The sequence below is a fragment of the Aythya fuligula genome, chromosome 22, assembly GCF_009819795.1.
Source record: "Aythya fuligula isolate bAytFul2 chromosome 22, bAytFul2.pri, whole genome shotgun sequence".
NCBI lineage: Eukaryota > Metazoa > Chordata > Aves > Anseriformes > Anatidae > Aythya > Aythya fuligula.
This window is the reverse complement of record NC_045580.1, coordinates 4,610,392-4,632,065: the sequence shown is the minus strand read 5'-3', so window position 1 is coordinate 4,632,065 and position 21,674 is coordinate 4,610,392. Positions and strand designations below refer to the sequence as shown.

At 52.2% G+C, this 21,674-nt stretch overlaps 1 protein-coding gene across 2 annotated transcripts in view; it reads right to left on the bottom strand.

Annotated features, from left to right (window-relative positions):
* Window positions 1-21,674, bottom strand: part of SORL1 (sortilin related receptor 1) — a 33,737-nt gene that overhangs the window by 4,053 nt on the left and 8,010 nt on the right. The window contains exons 12-46 of one of the 2 annotated variants that reach the window (XM_032201937.1): window positions 21,474-21,652; window positions 20,728-20,914; window positions 19,599-19,727; window positions 19,323-19,408; window positions 18,012-18,184; window positions 17,669-17,800; window positions 16,894-16,985; window positions 16,164-16,410; window positions 15,692-15,830; window positions 15,339-15,512; window positions 15,071-15,184; window positions 14,568-14,690; window positions 13,805-13,924; window positions 11,503-11,625; window positions 11,241-11,348; window positions 10,889-11,020; window positions 10,547-10,678; window positions 9,749-9,883; window positions 9,354-9,509; window positions 8,985-9,134; window positions 8,379-8,507; window positions 7,730-7,856; window positions 6,987-7,156; window positions 6,674-6,786; window positions 6,310-6,414; window positions 5,266-5,338; window positions 4,354-4,436; window positions 3,991-4,087; window positions 3,208-3,392; window positions 2,826-2,945; window positions 2,561-2,725; window positions 1,933-2,107; window positions 1,603-1,709; window positions 734-926; window positions 227-439 (exon numbers count right to left, since the gene is read on the bottom strand). In XM_032201937.1, coding sequence (XP_032057828.1) covers window positions 227-439; window positions 734-926; window positions 1,603-1,709; window positions 1,933-2,107; window positions 2,561-2,725; window positions 2,826-2,945; window positions 3,208-3,392; window positions 3,991-4,087; window positions 4,354-4,436; window positions 5,266-5,338; window positions 6,310-6,414; window positions 6,674-6,786; window positions 6,987-7,156; window positions 7,730-7,856; window positions 8,379-8,507; window positions 8,985-9,134; window positions 9,354-9,509; window positions 9,749-9,883; window positions 10,547-10,678; window positions 10,889-11,020; window positions 11,241-11,348; window positions 11,503-11,625; window positions 13,805-13,924; window positions 14,568-14,690; window positions 15,071-15,184; window positions 15,339-15,512; window positions 15,692-15,830; window positions 16,164-16,410; window positions 16,894-16,985; window positions 17,669-17,800; window positions 18,012-18,184; window positions 19,323-19,408; window positions 19,599-19,727; window positions 20,728-20,914; window positions 21,474-21,652 — 4,886 coding nt within the window. Of the gene's footprint in view, window positions 1-226; window positions 440-733; window positions 927-1,602; window positions 1,710-1,932; window positions 2,108-2,560; window positions 2,726-2,825; window positions 2,946-3,207; window positions 3,393-3,990; window positions 4,088-4,353; window positions 4,437-5,265; window positions 5,339-6,309; window positions 6,415-6,673; window positions 6,787-6,986; window positions 7,157-7,729; window positions 7,857-8,378; window positions 8,508-8,984; window positions 9,135-9,353; window positions 9,510-9,748; window positions 9,884-10,546; window positions 10,679-10,888; window positions 11,021-11,240; window positions 11,349-11,502; window positions 11,629-13,804; window positions 13,925-14,567; window positions 14,691-15,070; window positions 15,185-15,338; window positions 15,513-15,691; window positions 15,831-16,163; window positions 16,411-16,893; window positions 16,986-17,668; window positions 17,801-18,011; window positions 18,185-19,322; window positions 19,409-19,598; window positions 19,728-20,727; window positions 20,915-21,473; window positions 21,653-21,674 lie in introns of both variants that reach the window. The other variant, XM_032201938.1, reaches the window with a different exon arrangement.

Genomic DNA, 21,674 nt, shown 5'->3' with positions numbered 1-21,674 from the left:
AGGCCAGGCTTATCCTCCTAAAACCAGATCAAACCCACGGAGATTTTCATGCCAAGGATGGCCTAAAGCATGAGAAAGAGGTTTAGGTCTTGTGCTGATTTGGAGGCCCTGCAATCCCAAGGCATGACACCAAGAGCTACTGTTAGGTTGATGGTTGGACTTGATGATCATAAGGGTATTTTCCAGACCAAATCATTTCCAACCAAGATGCCAAGATTCCACGTACCTAAATCGTCCCCTGAGGAGAAGATGGCTGAGCCCAGGCGGGAGCTATAGTGGCTGTTGGCAAAGGCGGTGAAGCTGCTCTGCAGCCTGCGGTGCCTCGTGTAGAGCACGATGAACCCAATGCCCAGGGTGACCAGCAGCACAAACAGGATCGGGACCACGATGGCAGCTACGTCTGTGGATTTGTCGGTTTTTGATGCAGAAGAGTCTTCACCTAAAGAGCAGGGAGGGTAGAAAGCACTATTTGCAACCAATGCCACATTTCTCACCATGCTGCTTGTGCAGTGCCCTAACGGGGTGTTAATGGACCAAACCCAACCAAACACGGCCAGATTGCCACAATATTCACATCTGAAAATCGCAGGATGGTTTCTTCCATCCTGCCCTGCTAGGACACTAAGCCACCAAGTGATTGGCTGTGTAATATTGTATTAACTCCTCCTTGGGTCAGCTTCTGAGGCTTTAATTAGTGTTAATTGAGGAAGAGGGGATGATGTTAGTGTCTTACTGGTTCCTAGCTCATCATAGAGAAGCGTAGCTGGCTCCCCGCACATCTGCCCGCTGTACAGGCATCTAGCCCGAACTGTGAAGGAATAGTTGTGACCTATCTTCAGGTTGGAAACTTTGAAGAAATTTTCCGTGGTGTTCCCGAGATAAGCCGTGCTGTTCATCAGGCTGTCGAACATGTGAATCTCGTAACCCTAAGAAAACAAAAACACAAACCCCAAATCGCTTGGCTGCAGAGGTCAGCTTTGCTGCTTCTGACAGGCCTTTGAAAGTTGTTTTTCCTGCTGAAGCTTTGTGATGAAGTGCATCAGGCTACCAGCCAGGGGAGAACAACAGTGGAGCCTCCTCCAGGCACGCCTGGCAGCAGGCACTGACCTTGGCTAGGTCAGAGAGGAGATTTCGGCCTCTGGTTCCCTCTGTTCTTAGCAGCCACCCGAGGCCATCCAAAAAATGGAGCCCAGTGATCATGATGGTTTTTTTCTGATGTACATTTCTACTTTCTCATGCCCCAACAGAGAGCACATTGCAGATTTTCTATCAAAGCCTAAATAACAATTCTCAGATGCTACCAATGCGTTTCCCAGCATGGTAGGGCAGTGGCCTGCTCCCAGTCCTGTGCAAGTATGATAGCTGACCTTTTTCAAGAGGATAATTATGTTCTTAAAAGGTGACCGGCTGGATCTAACAGCACTAGTGCTGTGGTTGTGATGCAAATTAAAGCGAGCTCTATGTGGAGGGCTCATCAGGGACTCCCAGGGGAGCAGAGCCTCCTGTTGTACTTAAAGATTCTGTGTAAGGAGCCCTGCAAGCGACTCCGCTCTTGCTTTTACTGAAACGCTGCCTGTAAGATGGGGGAAGAGTGCCACTTACCCGGCTTTCATTGAAATTACTTTCCTTTAACGCTAAACTCTTCCAAAAGAGCAGAATGTGGTCGTTTTCTGTTATAATTTTTAAGGCATCTGGTGCAGACAGTGGTACTGCAAATGAGAAAAAAACAGCAGGTAGGTTAGGCTTTAACAGTGATAACACTTTTCTTCCATTTGAGAAACAGCACGGGGGCCACTTCTGAAATGTAGTGGGTTTTAGGGATCAGCCCAATGCACGGCTTACAAGAGGAGGGTGCTGTGGTGTGACCTGGTAGGAGTCTGATGGTGGGTTTTATGGTAGGGCAGCATTTCATATGAATACTTGCTCCTTTACCTGTGTTAATCTTCATGCTGGATTCTTTGCTCATGTTTCCCAGTTGAACAATCACGTGGTATTTGCCTCCCGGTTCGAGTTTCTTAATGGTGTACTCCACCGTGCTGTTCCGCGTTTTCACTTTGTAGATTTTATCTGTTTTTCTTACCAAATCTTTAACTGCAACAGCATACAACTGAAGAGGGAGGGAAGGCACGCATGGTGAATGACAGGAGACCTTACTTTCCTGCAGACTTGCTAGCAAACTCATATATTAGGACATCAGACCGGGGGGCAAAACTGACATTAAAGCATGCCTGCACCCTATAGAAACCTGGGGAGTTGGTTTTCAGGTCTCTTGCTGGATTAGCTGGATCCCTGCCCGAGATCACTACTTACAGATAGAGAAAATGCAGTTACTGGGGCATACGAGGGCAGGAGGAAGACCTCAGGTTGTATTTCTTAATGAACAATGGGGATGCAATGCAAACCTGTGCCATGTCAAAGTCTGCAGTGTTGTCGGGGGATTTATACCCCTAAAGCTTTGCTGTTAAAGCCTCGGGACCAGATTAGGAGCGGAAAACTTGCTGAGAAAAAGAATTTCCTTCAGTGGACCTGTCTGTGAGCCAGGGTTTTTGTGAGATATTACCATGTCCTGGTCAGGCGAGTCGTAGGGCGATTCCCACTTGATGACAGCAAACGTCTTCCCAGTGAGCACCGAGTGGAGGTGCCGGGGGGGCAGCCGGTTGTCAGGGATCATCTTCACCACGACGTAGTCAGACGGTGGCCCTTGGTAGGGAGACATCACACGGACCTCGAAGGGACGGCCCAGCAGTTAATAGGGTGCCTTCGGGCTTTGGTACCGGACTGCGGCCCGTAGCGCGGGTAGGAGAGGGGCCAGAAATGCAGCCTACCAGGAACAGGTACTGCTCGTCCCGCTGCACGATCACGGTGATGTTGTGGGAGGTCGTGGTGGTGTTGTGAGGGCTCCTGTACAGCTCGAGGAAGGATGTGGCATAGAAGATGCCGTAGACCTACAGAGGAGGAGACGACAGGGATGGTACAAAGCTTGTCATGGCAGGGAGCTCCCACCCAAACTTTCGTGTGCTGTTGCTTTTTAGGGACATGATGCAAAGACTCCGTTTCAGGGGCAGCAAGCACTGTTCCTACTTTTATGACATATATTTTTCCGAGGAATTCAGTCCCAAGAAACAATCCTGTTTAAAGATTTCTTGTGTTTTGAGGTTCCAAGCTAGACCCCATCCTGGGTGGCGAGAAAAGGGCTCGGTGCCTTACCACGTTCCTCGGCCCAGTCCAGTTGCACTCCACTGCAGTCTGGTTGATGGCCCTGGCTTTGAGACTTGGTGCTGCTGGTCTTGTCCCACCAGTCATGACGTGTACAAAGGACAGAGGACTGTCGCCCAGCTCCGTCTTAGCCCAAGCAGAAATTTCGTAGGGCGTCTGAGCCGTCAAATTGGCCACTGAGCAAGAGGAGAGATTTGCACTGTTAGGTGAGGCCCAGCACTGCAATGGCAGGGTGAGAGCTTTAAGAAATGGTCAGCATCGTTAAATAATCTTAGCCAGGATCCTCTCTCCCTTGGTTTGTGTTTTCATTCATTCTGAGTAACTTCTTTTACACAGAAACACCTGGGTATCTAGCCCAGGTTGTTGCTTGCCTGTATTGGGATGTTTTCCTGCATCTTGACTGTGCACACCAGTTATTTCTCCAAAGCCGAAAATAATCTGATTACCAGGGACATGTACTGTATACCAGCCCAAGAAATCATTGACCTTTTGCTGAGTAGATAAGGAATCACAAACAAAATCCCCGTGATGAGAAAAGGCTAGTGCAGCTCTAGGGGATAAATCCCAAATCTCCTTGAAATCTCCAAGTCCTAAGAATAGAGGCTAAGGATTTGCCGATTTGTCCTTGCAGGATTTACTCTTTCCTAAACAGAAAGTACTGAACTGAGCAGCCATTACAATAAAATAAAATGAAATAAAATAAAATAGCTGTGGCTTTCAGTAAAAACACTCTGTTTGGAGGTGATTTAAGCAGAATTTTACACCTAAATTTACCTTTCTGGATCGACTTTTCTCCTTCTATGGTCAGAGTTCTTTTTTCCTGCCTGTGCGTATCAAATGTCCAGTAGATGTTCACAACGTAACCGCTGACCTGTCAATATGAGCTTACATGAGCTATTCTTGTATTCAGTGAAAAAGAGCCACCATTTTAAGTTTCCAAATTGTATTTTCCATCCTAATTAAGAGAGCTGGGACAGCTGATGAGTACCAAGTAATAAATTGGCATGGGATAATTAGTTTCCGAAAGCAATTGTGCTACTAAAATGGGTGCTGGCTTATCTTATTCAGTATTTATCCCATATCCAACCCAGGTCTTTTCTTTTACTGTAGTTGCAGAAGTAAAGGTTAAAATTTTACCTTGATATTAGTATTCATTTTTAGGCTGAAACTTATGGAGTCCTCAGTGTAGCCCTCAACACGTATGACAGGTGGAGGAATGACTGGAAGGAAAGGGAGAAACGGCTGTTACTGCAACCCCAAAAAAACAAACACATAGGGAGAGGACAGGCAAAATGCAGACTTTCGTTATGACAGTCACCAACCAGACCCAGAACATCTCCATCTCTCCATACTACAAAGAATCCTGCATTTTTAGTAGCACGGTGTTTTCTTTCCTTTCTTTGTCAACGTAGCAAGGGTGCACTTTTATCTCACAAATTAGATAGCAGACAATTTTGACATCAGAATATAGGCTTGGAAAAAAACTTGCCAGGAATACAAACAATTTCAAAAGGCTTATCAAAAAACATTTCAGAGGGAAATGATTTATCGTGTTGGTTGGATTTATCTACTGTCAGCCTGCAACGATGTGATCGTTTCTGGGAACCTCCGTGGTTTTTTAGCGGTCTAACCGACACAAAATGCAGCAACCATCATAGTGATAATCTAAGAGGGAGAAGAATGAGCAAGCAGCCTTTCAGCTAACGGTATTGAAGGAATTGCTGGTAATGTATCGTGCTTATCCAAAGGTAGAATCTAGCCTACACAAGTCAGTGGCAATCCATCTGCAGTCCAGGAGAGAGGGACTTGCATCCTGCATGCCACAGAGTTCAGAGGAAGAGTCAACAACCTGTTCAGACTTGCCACTGAACTCTGAGGTGGCTCCAGTTAAGCGAGCAGGTACAGCAAAGTTGTTAAAAATGTCAGATGCTCAATAGGGAAAAGTAAAGAAAGAGGAGGTGGTTATGTGCGCTGATACTAACGCTTTGGGCTTACATTCAGTATTTTTGCTGTGTTGACCAAGTTGGTTGAAACCAAAACAGCATTTACCTTTGCCTTTGATGGTGGTTATGGATTTGGAATCGCTCCAGTTTCCCACTCCTCGACTAGTCACTGCAGCAACCTTTGCAAATAAGACGGTTAGTTAATATGAACGAATGTATGCCACCAACGCTGCATAATGCAAACAGAGAGCGAGGTTAGAGCAAGGGTATGGACATGGTGGAGCTCATGGGAAAAGGACATTGAAGCAAGCAATAATTTAATTACTTGGCAATAAAATGCTTATTACAGAGATAAAGCAGACTACTTTAAGTCAATTAAAAGAATCTAAGAGGAGGGAGGTGCATCCTCTCTGCAGATAACCGCTCTCTGATGAGATCTTTATAAAAAAGTCTATAAAGATAAGGAGCCTTGGAATCGATCAGCCCTGGTGTAGGTAAGATTCGTGCCTGCAGAGCCCATGCGAAAGCTGAATCCAGTTCCAAAGATTTATTTGGAAACAAGTTAGTATGGGAAGGAAAGACATGGAAGGAAAGACTCACTTCAGCTGACACAGAGAAAAACATTAATGCATGGGGGGTTATCCCAGCTCCCAGTGAGCCCCCACAAGTACCCGTGCTCAGCCTGCTCATGAAGGATGGACAGGGGCAGAGTATACTTTTCCCAAGGTTGGCTGTGCAGATTTTCATTTCCTCTCCTTATTAGTTCTGCCTATAATTACCCAGCTTCTCCCGTGTGCACGCCTTCCCCACATGCATATCTGCTTCTTTTCCTGGCAAGAGTCAGGACCAAATTTATCTCCGCCCCAGATCTGGTGCAGTTGCAGTGAGCTTGGAATGGGCAGCACAGATTTCATAACACAGCCTGGCCTCCTGGGAGGAGGAGCAAATCAAGGGCCATAATTCGGGGCTTAAAACTATACACATTGTTGGCACAAATGCCAGGCCCCTGCTGAGGGCTGACATTAAAGGGCAGAATTTTAACTGCATACTTTTTTAGCAATTAGTTGCCTGTGTGGGACTTGGACTGCCTAGCAAAGAGTAACAAGCTCCTGCAGAGTGCTCCTGCAGACAGAGCTCTGAAAATACTCACTCGAACCGTGTATAACGCGTTGACCTGCAAGTTCTTGATCTCAGTGTAGTTCTTGGTGGTTCTGAGCGAGGACCACTCCTTGGATCCACTCCGGCTGTATTCCACCTAGGAGGACCAAAACAAGGGGTAAGGGCTCCATGGTCAGCAGTCCCACAGGGCCACAGGTCTTTCTATTACTCAACCAAAGGAAGGAAGCCAGAAACAAAACCATGGACTGAAAACCATGGACTGAAACAAAACCTGAGGACTGTGTTGCTACCTACAGCCCCGCACCATTTCTTCATTTCTTCTCCCATCTTGCCCAGCATTCTCAGTGAATTTCCACCTCAAATTGCAAAATAAAAAAACATGGTGCAGGACTCACAATAAATTCCCGTATGAGGCCATGGGCGTTCACAGGAGGGCTCCAGCAGCCTGTCACCACCCCCTCGGCTTCTTTTTTTAGGGACAGCTGAAGGTTAAAGGGGGCATCTGGTACTGGGGAGAGAAACAAAGGTGTTAGTGATGGTCACAGGCGGTGTGTCCAGTTCTTCTGGGCAACAGCAGGAGGTTATCGGGGTCTCCTAGAAAGGGAGAGGGCAGACGTTATCTCTTGCAGTTGTCTCCCAAGGCCTGATCAACCCTTTCGTAATCTGACCTCCAGCTTGAACCGAGAGGAGCCAGGCAGGTCTGCTTACGTCCTTCGGGTGCCCGCAGGGTGATGAAGTCGTTGGTGTTGTAGACTCTGCTGAGGCACTGCACCTGGACCTTCACCTGGTAGGTGCAGTCAGGCTTGAGGACCTTCAAAACGCTGTTGGTTTTGTTGCTGTGGGTTTCCAAAACCTTCCAGATGCTTTCACCAACAGTCCTGCACAAGAGTCAGACCCCTGCAGTCAGGAATATGTTCGGGAACACAGGGGGACACAGCTTGCCCCAAAGGATGAAATCAGTTTTCTGTGTTTTAAGGGCTTGCTGCTTAGTTTTCTGCTCAGTAAAGCCACGGCACCAGCTTGAAAAGCTGCTGTTTCAAAGCTTGAACCAAACATAGCTCAGTGCCTCCTAAGCACCGTCCTCTGAGGTTTGCTATAACCGCTGTGCTCTAATTTCTTGACTTTGTTCTCATTGTTAGCAGCCCCACAAAGACGAGACCCAAGCAGAAACAGAAAACCCAATATACCCACATTTCTGTCCGAGTAAACAATTTGAAGGAAACAAAGACAGCTTTTCACAAATGTCCCCTAGTTGCTGCTATTTTGGGTCTGCTTTGCAACGAAGCATTAGAAGATTTTCCAAACAGAAATAGACTGCAAAGCTCCATCCTCTGGGGCTCGATTTGGTACGGTGCTTTGCTGCAAAGACGTGTGTGCTGCTACCTCTGCTCATGTTTCTCCTGTCCTTTCCTTGTCACGACCACCCATGGGTCATGCAGTAAGTGGTGTACCTGTAATACACGTTGTAGACACAGGAGGTTGAGGACATCCTCTTTGGCCGAGCCCATGTCAGAGTGACAGCGCCGGAGAAATCGGCCGTCCACTGCAGGTTCTGGACTTTGTACACGATCGTGTCGTCTGGGGGAGCAAGAGGGGGAGTCAGTCTGCTGGTGGAAACAAGCCCTTTGGATCTGTGCTGTCACTGTGAGCCACCCAGGGCCCCTCTGTGGGGTTGCCCATGTCCCATCTCGTGTTCAGCGGACGGACCAAAGCTGAGGCTGGGAATCTGGAGAGCAATGTGTTGGGGCAAGGGGAGAGCCTGGCCAGATGAACTTTCCAAAGGAAAACAGATGGTTTTCCCTGAGTGTAGACTCCCCATGAATCTCCGCAGTGCCTCCCCCCTGCACCAAGCAGCCTCTCCCAATCAATATTTAATTAAAGAACTAAAACCTGACTGATGCTTGAGGCCCCGAGCAGGTCGGTAGGACCGTGGTGCACCTCGTGGCTGGGCAGAGACAGCGATCGATCGCAATTCTCTGCCCGGGGCCAGCTGCAGCACACATCCCCCCATCCCCACGGGGCCAAAAGAGGTGGTGATGACGATGGAAAATGGCTGGGAAATGGGGTTTGCAGGAGAAAGGGGGGCGGGCGGCAGCTTACCCGTACAGTTCCTCTCGTCGCTGCCATCTGAGCAGTCCAGGTACCCGTCGCAGCGCTCCGCCACCATCAGGCAGGCCTCGCCGTCCTCGCACTTGTAGCCCTGAGGGCACGGCAGGGTGCTGTGCGTTGCTGCAAGGCAGAAAGGGTGCAGGGCTCAGCGCCGCGAGAGTCCCGCACTGGCATGGGGCTGTGTGCGATGCCAGGTGCTGGTGCAAGAGCTTTCTGGCAAAGTGTTTTGGCACGACAAAAGAGCCACCATCAGGAGAACTTGGGGCTTAAGCCACCGGGGAGGTGGTGGAGTCACCTCCTTAGATCTTGGGATCTCGGAGATGGGTGGATGTGGCACTTAGGGACATGGTTTGGAACTGTTATGTGATAGATGGACTTGATGATCTGACGGGTATTTCCAACCCAAATGAAATGAAATCCATTCCGTGAAACCCACAGCTGGACTTCTGATGGAACAGGCAGCAGTGCTTTGGGTGCTTTTTTTTTTTTTCCTTCCGTTTTTACTGCGTGGATTCCACCAGCGATAAATCCTCCCGTCCTCGCAAAGAGCATCCCAAGGGAAGGAGCCAGGCGAGACCCTCTTGCCCCCGCACTTACGGCAGTTCCTCTCGTCCGTGCCATCCTGGCAGTCCCGCCGCCCGTCGCAGCGCTTCCAGTTGGGGATGCACTTGTGCAGCTGCTGGCACTCGAACTCGAACCTGCTGCAGCTGCCCCGCGGCGCCGGGGAGGTGGCCGTCACGTTGGGACCTGCGGGCAGGAGAAGTGAGGAGAGCACCCAGGGCCACCAGCAGGAGGGACCGAAAGCCGTCCCCGGGTCCCGACTCCACTAGATGGCAATGTCTTCCCATCCAGCAGGTGGATGGCTCCCGTTGGGGTGCCCAAACTTGCGATGCAAATCGCTGGGGTGCAAGGCAGGGATGTCACCGGGCATTCGGGAGGAAGAAGGTGAGGAAGAGAAGAGCTTACGGGAGGTGGGGCAGGCGTCCTCGTCGGAGCCGTCGGTGCAATCCTTGTACCCGTCGCAGACCCAGCTGTTCACGATGCAGGCGCCGCTGTTGCAGCGGTAGTGGTTGGGCAGGCACGTCGGCGGGGTGGCTGCGGTGACGGGAACTACTGGGGAGCCTGAAAGGACACCGAACGAACGGAGAGGCTCTCAGGGGCTGCTCCCAGCACCCAGCCAGCCCCCGTGGTAGGGGGGAGCAGGGAGCAAGCCAGGCATCGCAAGCCCTGTGTTTTATCTGCATCGTCTCCTCGCAGCTCATGATCAGGGGGTTCGACAAGGCAGAACGCCTGTTCAAGGGGGATTTTGGGGCCGTGGGGCCCCTGTATGCAGAGCATCACGGAGCACCACAGGTCCTCACCCTCGCACTCCTTCTCGTCCGACCAGTCCCCGCAGTCGTTCTCCTCGTCGCACTTCCACCGGTTGGGGATGCAGTGGCCGTTCCCGCACTGGAACTGGTAGTACCGGGAGCAGTTCGGGGCCTCTGTTGGGTTTTCTGATGAGAACAGGAGAGCCCCGTGAGCCCCTGTGTCATCTCAGCAGCCTTCAGCACATTTGGGGCATGGGAATACCAGCCCTGAGAGCATCACCCCAGCATCCCCCCTGCACAACTGCGGGTCCCCTCTTCTCCAGCATCCCCATTCCTCCCAGCCCTCTCTGGCCTGGTGTCACCACCCCAGTGTCTGCGTGCTGGTTGCTCCATGGCCAGACAGCACCTATGATCTCAAAACCAGGGCTGACAGTGAAATTCACCCAGAGCATGGCAGGAAGGGAGAAGCAAACCCTGCCGCTCCGAAACAAAGCCGCAGCTGCTTCGTCTGGCTCCGCACAGCTCCTAAAGCTACCGAGGGAACATTGATAAATATTGAGCTTGGCTGTAAGCTGCCTGTCTGCTTCAGGCTGGGAAGGTGTGGAGTAAATATGGTCACACAAGACTTAGTCAAGCACAACGTGTGCCTGCCGCATCGGATTTTCAGTGTGCTCCAGTTAATCTACCTGCAATAAGGGGAAGATGACACTGATCTATATTCAAGATGCTCTGCAATGTGCAAGTGGGATGGTGCACGCATGCATGTGTGGGTATACGGAGCAGAAGAAGCCTGTTTTCTGGGCCCCGAAATTCAAAGGGGTTGACGAGGGACCTCGAGGTACTGCTCACCACAGTTTGCTTCGTCCGAGTAATCGCCGCAGTCATCCATGCCGTCGCACTTCCACACCAGGCTGATGCACACGCCGTTCTGGCACTGGAAGCTGAACTGGTCGCACGTGCGGTGGAACTCGGGGTCCTGGGCTGCACGGAGGGAAACCAGAGGGTTAGCATGGAGGAGGAAGGAAGGTGCACCCTCAGAGGGCATCTGGACTTGGGAAAGCAAAGTATTAGAGTCCAAAGCCACTGTTTGGGTGACCTGGCAGGATTTGGTACTCTCCCCATGCCTCCGTTCCCTTCTGTCTCCAGCCCTCCTCATGCAAAGTGCCCTGAGATGCGCGATATCACGCTTACAGCATCCAGCATAGTTGGCGTCCTCATCTGATCCGTCTCGGCACTGGACGATGCCGTCGCACACCATGGAGTGGAACAAGCACTGCTGCCGGTTCTTGCACACGAAATCCATGTAGCGGGTACAGAGGGGTTCTGGGGAAAAAAGGAGGGGATGGGGTCTCGGCAGGGATTGCCAGCAGGGCGGACACTGATTTGGACAAACCCAAGCGCAGCGTCCAGATTTCACGGAGCTACAGAAAGTTTTCAGGACCAACAGACTGAGCACCGTCCCTGCACAGACTGCCCTCACCCCATAATGTCCCGATCCCCTTTCCATCGTGCCCTGAGCCCGGCAGCCCCCCTGGGTACTCACCACAGTGCTGCTCATCCGAGGCATCGGAGCAGTCGGTGATGCCATCGCAGTGCTTGCTGGTCGGGATGCAAGTCCCATTGGGGCACTGGAAGCCGTTGCACTTTTTTTCTGAAAAAAAGCAGAATGAGGTGGATTTCCTTGGTTTCCTTTCCCATACAAAAAACTGCAGCGCAGCCCCGAATCCCTTTTTCCCCGTGTTTGCCCTCTTTTGGAGGGACAGGAGTCATCTCTCTGGGTTTGCTGGAGTGTCCCCGTGCCGTACCACAGTCGGCTGGGTCCTCGTCGGAGCCGTCCTGGCAGTCGGCGTCGCCGTCGCACGCCCAGCGCTGCGGGATGCAGTGGCCATTGAGGCACTGGAAGCTGGAGGCCTCGCAGGTGTGAGACACTGCTGGAAGCAGAGCAGGGAGCGGTGCTGAGCACGGGGCACTCAGCACCACGCAGCCCTGCGCCATCCCCTTTGCATCAGCACATCACATCATGCTGGATCCCAGCACGGATTCGCATCTCTGCAGCACAAGTTCACACCCTGGCTTCAGGCAACACATTGCTGGGAATCTGGGTCTCCCCAGGCCATGCCATGTCTTTTTCTCTCTCTGCTGTATTTGCTCATAAGACCACTGTGCCCCTGGGATGGTTTTCAGAGGCTCCTAAGGGGTCCTAATGCTCTCCAAATCAGGAGCCTCTTTCCCTTTGATCCTAACCCTAGATGAGTGTGGGTGCAGGTGACAGTGGCTGCATCTTGCTGCAGATGGCAAGAAATGTCACAGCAAACGAGCAAAACTTTGGCAGGGTGGCAGGGTCCCTGTTCAGGGACCCTAGGATAGGGGCAGTGAGCAGGGATGGGTGACACCGAGGGGCACTGGGGACGGTCTGGAATTAAGTCCGGCGAGCCTTTTCTGTGCTCCCACTGCAACCTAGAAATACAAGTCTCTTAAAAACGAGGAGGCAAATTAACTCTATCCCAGCTGAAACCAGGACAGGGTTTCAAGGGGATCGGGGCCTTGGTCTTTTTTAGGGTCCTGTTGCAAACATATCTGCCTGTGGGGGATGCTGGTTGAAGCCTAGCATACATTGTCGCTTTAAAGACAAATGCCGCTCTTCAACCAGGAGAGCACTTGTCATTATCGAGAAGAAAAGCAATGTGCAACTTAATTAAATTGCATGCTGGTGAATTTCAGGTTAGTTGTGACGTGTCCTTGCAGATATTTCCGAATGCTACAGTTTTGTGGCAGTAATATTCTATTAGGTATTCAGTGTGAAATGTAATTATTTTAGATAAGAGCAATAAATGCAGCCAGTGGAGTCAGATGAAATGTTTCTCAAATAATTGTGATCCTCTTAGATAATTTCAACTTTAGGCTTTACAAACCCGATACGCGTTTTGAAGTAGGTTCCGTTCCTGTAGCAATTCTCTCTGGAGAAACTCATAGGAGAGATAAGTGCTACCAATATAAATTAAACCTCCTCGTGCAGCCACGCACACGGAATATCAACCACCCTCGTCCCCAGAGCATCACCGCAAACCCTGCGTGCTCCAGGCAGGTTCAGCACTGCAGGGGGAGATGCAGGAGCTCAGCACGGTGGCTCCCATCCCCTGGGGGCTCTCCTGGGCCCCGTGGGGCTCCCCTCACCCCATCAGCCCATCTGTTCTGATGCTGGTTGTTACCTGGTCTCTCCTGTGTATTGCTTTATGATGTGACCTCATGCCTTTCGCTGCTGGAGCGAAGCGCTGCCTACTCTCAAAACTCTTTTCTCCTCATGCAAACATTTGTTTGGGTGTTGTTGTTTTGGTATTATTATTATTATTTTTAATGAAAAAGATCAATGCATTGTTATCAGCTGGCTTTTCTGATGAGGAGTAGGCTCTATCTGGCTGTTGACTTTAGCACTGTCAGTTTTATACTGGTGTTGAGGGTGGTTGAGTGCCGTGACTGTCAGAGCATGAGGCTCCCAGGTGCAGGGCATGATGCACAGGGTGAGGACTAGCATTTCTTGCAACCAGGTGGCATCAATTTGAGTTATAAGCAAAAAAGAGAGCAGATCTGCCACTTGTGGCTCCATAGCTCTGCCACCCTCTTTAGATTTCTGAAGCCATGGAGAACAGCAAGGCTGCTCACAAGAGGAGCTGCTTCCCCACCAAATCTGCCTCTCTTTTGCAGCCTCTCTGCAGTTTATTGCTTTCTTGTTTTCTGCAACGTGCTTAACGGCAAGAAACCGGTCAGAGTTCAAGCTCTGAAAGGAGATCAGTGCACACTGCCCTGTTTGTTGCCTCGCTGCAACAAAGGAGCCCATTTTGCACACAAGTATCCTTTGGCTGCCCGGCGGCCACGGCCCCGCTTCGCTATTCAGTGCGCCTTCAAAGGCACAGCCGCCGTGGCACAACGCCTTGCGGCACCTCGGGCTGCTGAGGATGTGCTGGGAGCAGCCCGTGGTGGTGCAAAGCACGGTGTAAAAACATCCTCACCAAGAGCCATGCTAGTGAAACCCCTCGAATGCTGTTTGGAGAGGTTGGGAGCCCTTAAGGAGTGATGGCAGCAGGTTATCGAAGACATCGAAGTGCTTACCCGTGCAGTTGGCTTCATCAGACCAGTCCCTGCAGTCGTTATCGCCATCACACATCCAGGAAAGGCGAATGCACATCCCTGAGCTGCAGCTGAACTCGTCGCTTCTGCACTGGTGAGCCTCTGCAAACAAGCACAGGCGCTTTTCAGGTGCTTTGGGGGCTAGGGGGGAGGAGGAGGACAACTTCACACAGGCTATGGACCGAGGAGAGGAGGCTGCTGGTTCAGAAGCAACAGTCCATGCAGCCCTGCAAAGCAGAGCCATCCTAAAAGCAGCTTTCCCTGCCTTGTCCCTAGCCCTGGACGACCCAGGGGTCCCATCCTGCTCTGTTTACCAGCGTCATTTCTCCTTCAGTTCATCACTGACCTCTCTGAATCACTGAGCTGGAGATGGATGGCTGCAAACACGGGAACACCGAGCAACCCACGCCTCCCATGCGTCTGCTGGGCGGCTGCCCAAGGTCAGCCTTTAATCTCTCCCAAATATTTGGCTTCGAGTTACAGGGGAACCCAAGGAGCAGAACGGGAGAGCTGGATGACAGCAGCACAGAAGCCTCCCTGCCAGACCGCAGCCAGGGGGAAATCACTGCACGGCCTCGCTGGCTTCTTCCATCCCTTATCTCCTGCCCAGAACGTGGTGGGAGGAGGTGGTTTTTGGCCAGGGTGAACACAAGGGGATCTGAGGCAGCACTGCCTTGCCCGACATCAGGCTTTCATCCCTCGCACAGGGAAAGGGGAGGAAATTTCAGGCCGGGAGGCAGCTCACCGCAGTGACTTTCGTCGCTGTTATCTCCGCAGTCGTCCTCCAGGTCGCACTTGTAGGACAGCGGGATGCAGGTCCCCGAGCCCCGGCAGCGGAACTGGGTCTCGGCGTCACACACCGTGGTGGCTGATGTGGCAGGGAAAGGAGGAGGAGATCAGGGTCGTGGGGAGGGGACAGATCCTGCCACCATGGGCGTGTGTGAAGGAGAGGGAAAGCATCCTACAGAGCCTCGCTCAATGCAGCCTGAAGCACCGCTTCGATGTCAATGTCAATTTTGGGGAACGGGGCTGAAAGTCATCCCGCCCCACTGCTTGCAAGCCAGGGCAGAAAAGCCAAGGGGCAAATGTTGCAGGGCACCAGTTGCCCAGCCAGCTTGGGATATCACCCCCAGGAGCACCTCTTGCTCCCCCTGACTACACAGGGAGTATAAGCAATCAGCTCAGGTGCAGCGACGCCGCAGCAGACATCTAAATTTGGAGGGGCGAACGCCAGCGCAGGACACTCACGGCAGTTCTTCTCGTCGCTCATGTCCCCACAGTCATTGTCATTGTCACACTGCCAAATGCTGTTGATGCAGTTCCCATTGAAGCATCTGTACTGGTTGGGCAGACACGTGTTTTCTGGTGCAGAGGGGAAAACAAAAACAAGCCGGCAGGAGGCATGACGCTGCGTTTTGGGACAGCGGGCTGCTCTCCTCCTCGCCCAAAGGGCAGCAGGAGAGGCTTTGAAATAGAAGCTGCCACCTCGCAAGGCAGGAACAGAGCTCAGTTTTACCTTCCTTCAGGCAAGTGGTGTTCTTCATGACGTAGCCACGAGGACAGTCGCACCTCACCTCCCCTGTGGGCAGCACGGAGCTGGAAACCCCCTCGGGGCACTTGCAGCTCCGGCCGTTGTTGGACTTGGGCAGGCAGAGCAGGCTGCAGGGGTGGGTGATGCAGGCGTTCTGCCCTGGCACCGGGGGAAGGAGGGGGACACCATGAGGGCAGGAGGCTTCAGACCCCACGGGAAGCTCTATCCCACCCAGAACCCAGCTTTAGGTTCGCACCCCAATTTTTTCTGTCTCTTTCAGGCTGGGAAAAGCCCTCTGGAGATCCTACGCCCACCTGAAGAAGAAGCCAGTCCATTACCTGTTGTTTTCCCTTTGTAAAATATTTTCATGTCCATGATCCCGTTTAACCGGCCGACTAAAGTCTCCATCCTGGAGCCGCTGGTTTTGGATGCTCGGAAGATGCTCAGCTGCGACCAGTCGTTCCAGTAGATCTCATTCTGAAACGCAGGCCCTGCTGTCGGTGTCCCCTTGCACTACAGCACCTGAGCACCCTGTGGTCACGGGGTAGCAGCGTGCAAACCCTCCCCAGCCCGTGGGGAGGAAGATGAGGAAGACCTGAACTGGGATTTGAGCATGAGTGGAAGCAGACATTGCTAGCTTCATGGAGGCTGTGGGAACACACCCGGAGCATAAAGGGATTGAGCATCGTGCTAGCTCCTTCCCACCAAACCCAAAGTGCTAAAGGCTCTGCATCCACCTGCCCAATGCAAGCAGCAGCCGCAGTGTGCGTGCAATGGAAACGTGTACAAAATGAGAGGCTGCAGCGATACCTTAAACACAGCGATAGCGTAGGGGTGCGGGAGGCTGTCCAGGATCACGGATCTCTGCAGCCCGTTGAAATCCACCCTCTCGATTCTGTCCATGTAGGCTTCGGTCCAGTAGATCCAGCGGTCGTCCACCGAGATGCCGTTGGGCCACCGCACGCCCTCTGAGACGATGCAGCCGGCCGAGGACCCGTCCATGTCACTTCTGTAAATGCCGGGTCTGGAGTCTCCCCAGTCAGTCCAGAACATCAGCCTGCAACAGGCAGAGAGTGTACCCAAAATAACAACCCAGCGTGTCGCGAGGGAACAGGTTATCAGGCGGTGTTTGAGTGTTTTACATTCCCCGTCTCTTGCAAGACGTGCCTTTGGGAAAGGAGCGCTTTGCAAGTCAAATGAGCACGAGCAGCAGATCTGCGAGCAGAAGGCAGGCTAATTTAGCTGCAGTTTCTGGGGCATGAGTGCAGCTGGAGGTTACTTAGCTGTGAACTGCTGTGTCTAAGAGCTGGGAGCACTGCAAGGTGCCAACACAGCTGTCAGGGTGGTGCTTGTGCTCTAATCAGCCACGGGAGTGCAGCCAGGCTCTGTCGGTGCCTCCCCATCACCCCCAAGCCTTGCCTGAAGCACCTCCCTTGGGTTCTGCTCGTGTGAATGTGGTGGTGAAGGAGAGGGCTTGGTCTGCCTGGTGCCCCCAAGGAGAACCGAGGGACGTGGCTGCTGCGGATGGTTTCTTTCTTACCCTTCTCGGGGAACCAGGGCGAGGGCTCTGGGTCGCTCGAGTATGGAGGAATTGAGGATGGTGAGACGCAGGTCTCCGTCCGGATTGGCAACCTGGAGTTGTGATGAAAGAGAAGGGTTGTGCTTACTGCGGGCTGCTGCCCCCCTAAAGCTTTGTGAATCCTGGGGCGTTTAATTAGTGCATCCTAATAAAATAGCTGCCACGGGCACAAGGAGCAGGTACTGTAAGGTGGGTGATAACAGATGGTGGGGTGGTGAATTTAGGGGCAGTTTGGTGTCACAGAAGGAGCTCTGTTTGCAACCCACCTGGCTGGGTGTGGGTGTTGCTTTTTTTCCCCCTTTGGCCTCACAAACTGACCTCAGGGCTGAATATTATCGTGTTCTCAGGCAACAAGTGTAGGATGCAAGGAAAAGGTTACACCGGGGAGGTTCAGGTTGGCTATTAGGATAAACTTCTTCATGGAGAGGGCGCACAAGGGGCTGCCCAGGGCAGTGGTGGAAACCCGGTCCCTGGAGCTAGTTGGGAGATGTGTGGACATGGCTCTAAGGGACACGGTTTAGTGGTGGGACTTGGTAGGTCAGGTTGACTGCTGGACTTGATAATCTTGAAGGTCTTTTCCAACCTAGATGGTCCTGTAGACCCAAAGCAGCATCATGCCATGCTGCTGGTGAGGGCTGGGGCTCAGTCACAACAAGCCAGCAGTATTTTGGGGCCCAGCTGCCCCAAAGGTGCCCTGCTGCAGTCCCCTCTTTGCAGAGGGGTGATGTGGCCATACCTCGATTTTGGGAATCCCAGCGTTGACCCAGTACAGCAATCGACTGAGAGGTTCAAAGGCCAAGGCTTCCACTGTTTCCAGCCCGGTGCTTATGATTATTTCCTGCCCAGAGCTGCCATTGAGACAAAGACGCTGGGAAAAGAAAAAAAGAAAAAAAAGAAAAAAGAAGAAAAGACAAAGAAATAGAAAAATGAACATTAATAAAAAGCAAGGACATTCCCAGCCTCGAGATTAGCAGAGGCAGGCCTGCAAGACAAGCCACACAGAGAGCTGAGCGATGAGAAACGCCTGAAATGAGGCTCTCAGCTCAGTCCTGCCCTGGCAGCAGGAGCCCCCCGCTCACCTGGATGATGTCGAGGGTGACGTCGGCCCAGTACAAGCAGTTGTGCTCGTAGTCAAAATCGAGGGCGACCGCCCCGCGCAGCCCAGCCAGCGGCAGCTCCTCGCTGACGCCCGAGGAGAGGTCGTAGCGGTGGATGGAGTAGCGGGTGGCATACAGGATGAACTCGTTCTCCTCTGTGGGGACAGGGCGCTTGTCACCCGGACACCTCAGGCCCTTTGGGGATGCTCAAGGAGTGCAAGGGCATTTTATCTTCCCCCCTCCTGCCTGCATGCTATGGCTCCACGGCATAACGTAGGCAAAGGCCCTTGTCTCAGTGAGATTAGGCTGATTAGGATCCACTAATAGCCTTACTCGCTCCCCTTATTCACTCGCACCCCAGGAAAACCCTCCAGCCGTTGTTTATCCAGAGGGCTGAAGGAGGAGGCAAGGATGGCAAAAAGCACTGTGACCGCTTCCTTTCTACATTTAGCATGCTGGCAATTACAATTACAAATACATTTAGCATGCTGCTCTTCCAAATTCTCATAAAAAAGGTGAGAGCGCTGTCTCGGGGGCCACCTTCCCTGCAGAAGCTATCCCAGCGTGGGGTTGTGTTCCTGATGTGCGAAGGGTGGTGCACAATGGGAACCCGGCCCAGGACAAAGTCTCCCGGGTGTTAGCACACTACAAGTGAAGCCTGATTATGCTATTAACGAGGGAGGCTGATGGCAGGGAGTAGTTCTGGCTCTGCACCCCTAATGAGATTATATGGAGATAGGAAATGGATACCGTACACCCAAGGGTTACCATGGCACAAGCCAACACGTATCCAAAGACGATGAACAAACACTCTGGGAACAAGGCACTGCAAAGCTGGGGCAGGAAGGGACCATAAATTTATTTTCTGATCACCAGGGCCTGTCACAGCATGCCCAGAGCAGCTTCCAAATAGCTGCAGAGGGCTTGGAGGGGCGGAAATCACATCGGTGCTGGGCGAGGAGGAAAGCTACACGTGGTGAGGGCCCCGGGTGCGCCCTGCCTGCAGCGTGGTGCCAGCCTTGTGCAAAGCCATCACTCTCGAGCTGCTGCGTGATGGCAGATTAAATTAAAGCTGCGAGGAGCAGAATGCAAATAGCTGGCAGCACGCAGGCACGGCAGCGTGTCAGGGCATCATAGGTTTGAGAGGAGAGAGCGCAGGGATGGAGGTGATGTCTTACTGGGTGTATGAGGATAAAAGGGCAGCCTCTGCACTGGTCCCCAGTAGTCGTGGCTAATTTACACCTCAGGAACGAGCTGAAGGTGTCTGAATGAGGCTGTCCTGCAGGTACTTACCAGCCAGTGGGCACGGTACAAGCTCCCCTTCAAGCCGGGACTCGATGTCTCCACCTGTACACGTGTCTCCGGAGATCTTGCGGTAGCTGCAACACACAGAGCCAGGCAGTTCATGGTCCTTAGCTCCAAATTAGATGTTGTGACGTATGGCTGAGCATGCGATCCATTTAGTGCTGCTTACGGGGTGTTTGTGTGTGTGTTTTACCAGTTTTAGCACCAGCAGCATAAATGCCAGTGCTGAGAGGATCAGGTTCCCCTCCCGAGCACAACACGTACCCTCGAGTCCTCTTGTAAGTTGAGCCAACGGGGCAAGGTACCGGCGGGTCATAAGGCTTCCCAGCAAATTCAGGGTCGGGGACACAGACTTCTAATGATAAATCCTCACTCAGCTTAAAGCCAAAATCACTGCAAGGAGACAAACGAGGTGAGGAGGGAAGGGAGGGAAGGAAACCAGTGTCACTGCGCTGTGCTATTACTCCCCTCTATTTTTGCAAAGAAGTTTTAAGCTCTCACTCATGTATTATCAATATTTGGCTGTATACCAATACCGTACAGCCCAGACAGCTTCTTTCAGCAGGGCATTTCACAAACACCTCACAAATAAGCCTCCCCAGGGCTGGGCAGCCTGGGCTGGGACAGGCAGCAAGGCAGAGAGGAGCCAGAGCACCCCGGACTCTGCACCCCTGCTCCGTGCCAGCTGCCTGATGTCTGCATCTCGGCTTTCCTGGCTGTAAAATGGGAGTTGAGGTGTGTTTGGAAAATGCCGTGGAGGAGGTTACATTGCTCTGATTTTGCCGTGGTTCCGAGGCAGGGAGCAGATCCCACCAGCCCTACTTTTTTTGCCCGTGACAAGGCAGCTGCCCCTCCGGTCCCATTTCGGCACCGGGCAGGCAGGTACCAGGCATTTGAGCAGCTTCGAGCTCTGCTAAAAGCCCAGCCCACAAAACCCCGTTCACTTCCTAACCCCAAAGCTTTGCATCCAATTGCCAGAGCCCGTTTCCGAATCCCGACAGCTGTGCGGTCGCATTGCCGAGCACACTGCAGATAAAATGATAAAGCAGGGCCAGCTGCTCCTGCTCAGGGTCAGCGGGCTGTTTAGCAGAGCATCTCTACGTGATGGCAAATTGTCTGCCGTCATTTGAAAGAAGGTGATGGATTAACAATACTTTCCTCTTCTAAAGAACCTTTCAGAGGCTCCCCAAAGGCTCTAGGGACATTAATTAAGTCTCATGCCCCATTATTAATGAAAGGATGTTTTCAGTCTATTTAGTTTCCTCTTCGCTATAAAATCAAGCAGCAATACAAAGAGCCAAGTAAATTGGATGTTTGTCCACTATGAGCGATTGGTCACAGATATTTATCTCAGACTTACGACCCAGACTAAAAGAAATTAATTGGTATTTACCATTCAAAGTCTTCCCTCGTACAAGAGCAGTTGGAGACCATGACAGGCCTGTCAAAATCCTCCCCATTGAAGCACGTCGCATGAGGAGTCCTCCTTTTGAAAACGGTTTTATGCCCCAGTAAGCATTCATTGCCTCGCTCGTCGGAGGGCGACCACAGCTTGTAGTCGTTCTCTGTGCACGGGACCCCTACGAGAAGGGACAAGGTTGGCTTAAAAAATTGCATAGGCATCCCAGAACGAAGGATTGGGAGCAGGAGAGTGCCGGGTCCCCGGGGAGGAGGTGCCAACCCCAGCCTCTTGCCCGGCCCCCAGCTCCATGGTGGTGGAGGTGAAGTTGTGATGCCTCGTGGAGCCGTTCTGGTTGCCAGACAGCTCCGCTTCTAACAAAACGTCAAGGGAATCCGCTGCAGATTTTAGTCGAGCAAATTCCTCTGCCAAGCTTAAACTGCTCTTTGATTAAAAACGCTGCCTTGCAATCAAAGCTGAAGCGGGTCATAAAACATTCATGGGCACAAGCCTTCAGAAGGTTTGCTCTTCTCTGTTCCTGCTGAACAAATCCCTCGGAGACGAGGGAGGGGGTTTGGGTGCGAGCATCTCCAGCAGCCCTGTCTGCATGGACATGGGTGTTTTGGGGTGGGTGCACGGTGTGGGCACCAGCCGGGGTTTGGCGAGAGCTTTATTAAATTGAGCAACCTGGGCCAGGATGGCTCTCGTGCACCCGCTGCAGCCCTGGTGGTGTCCCTTACCCAGCACGTCAGTGGTGTTGATCTGCAGGATCAGCCAGCTGTGGCCGTTCTCTTTGTAGGAGCCGAAGATGGTGAATATGGTGCTCTTCTCCCCGGGCTCCGTCAGCAGCCCGTACACAAACACCGGCTTCTCCGAGAAGGTGAACGTCTTCCAGGTTTCCCCTTCATTGGTGCTGTACCTGCAGAAAAAAAGGAGCAGGA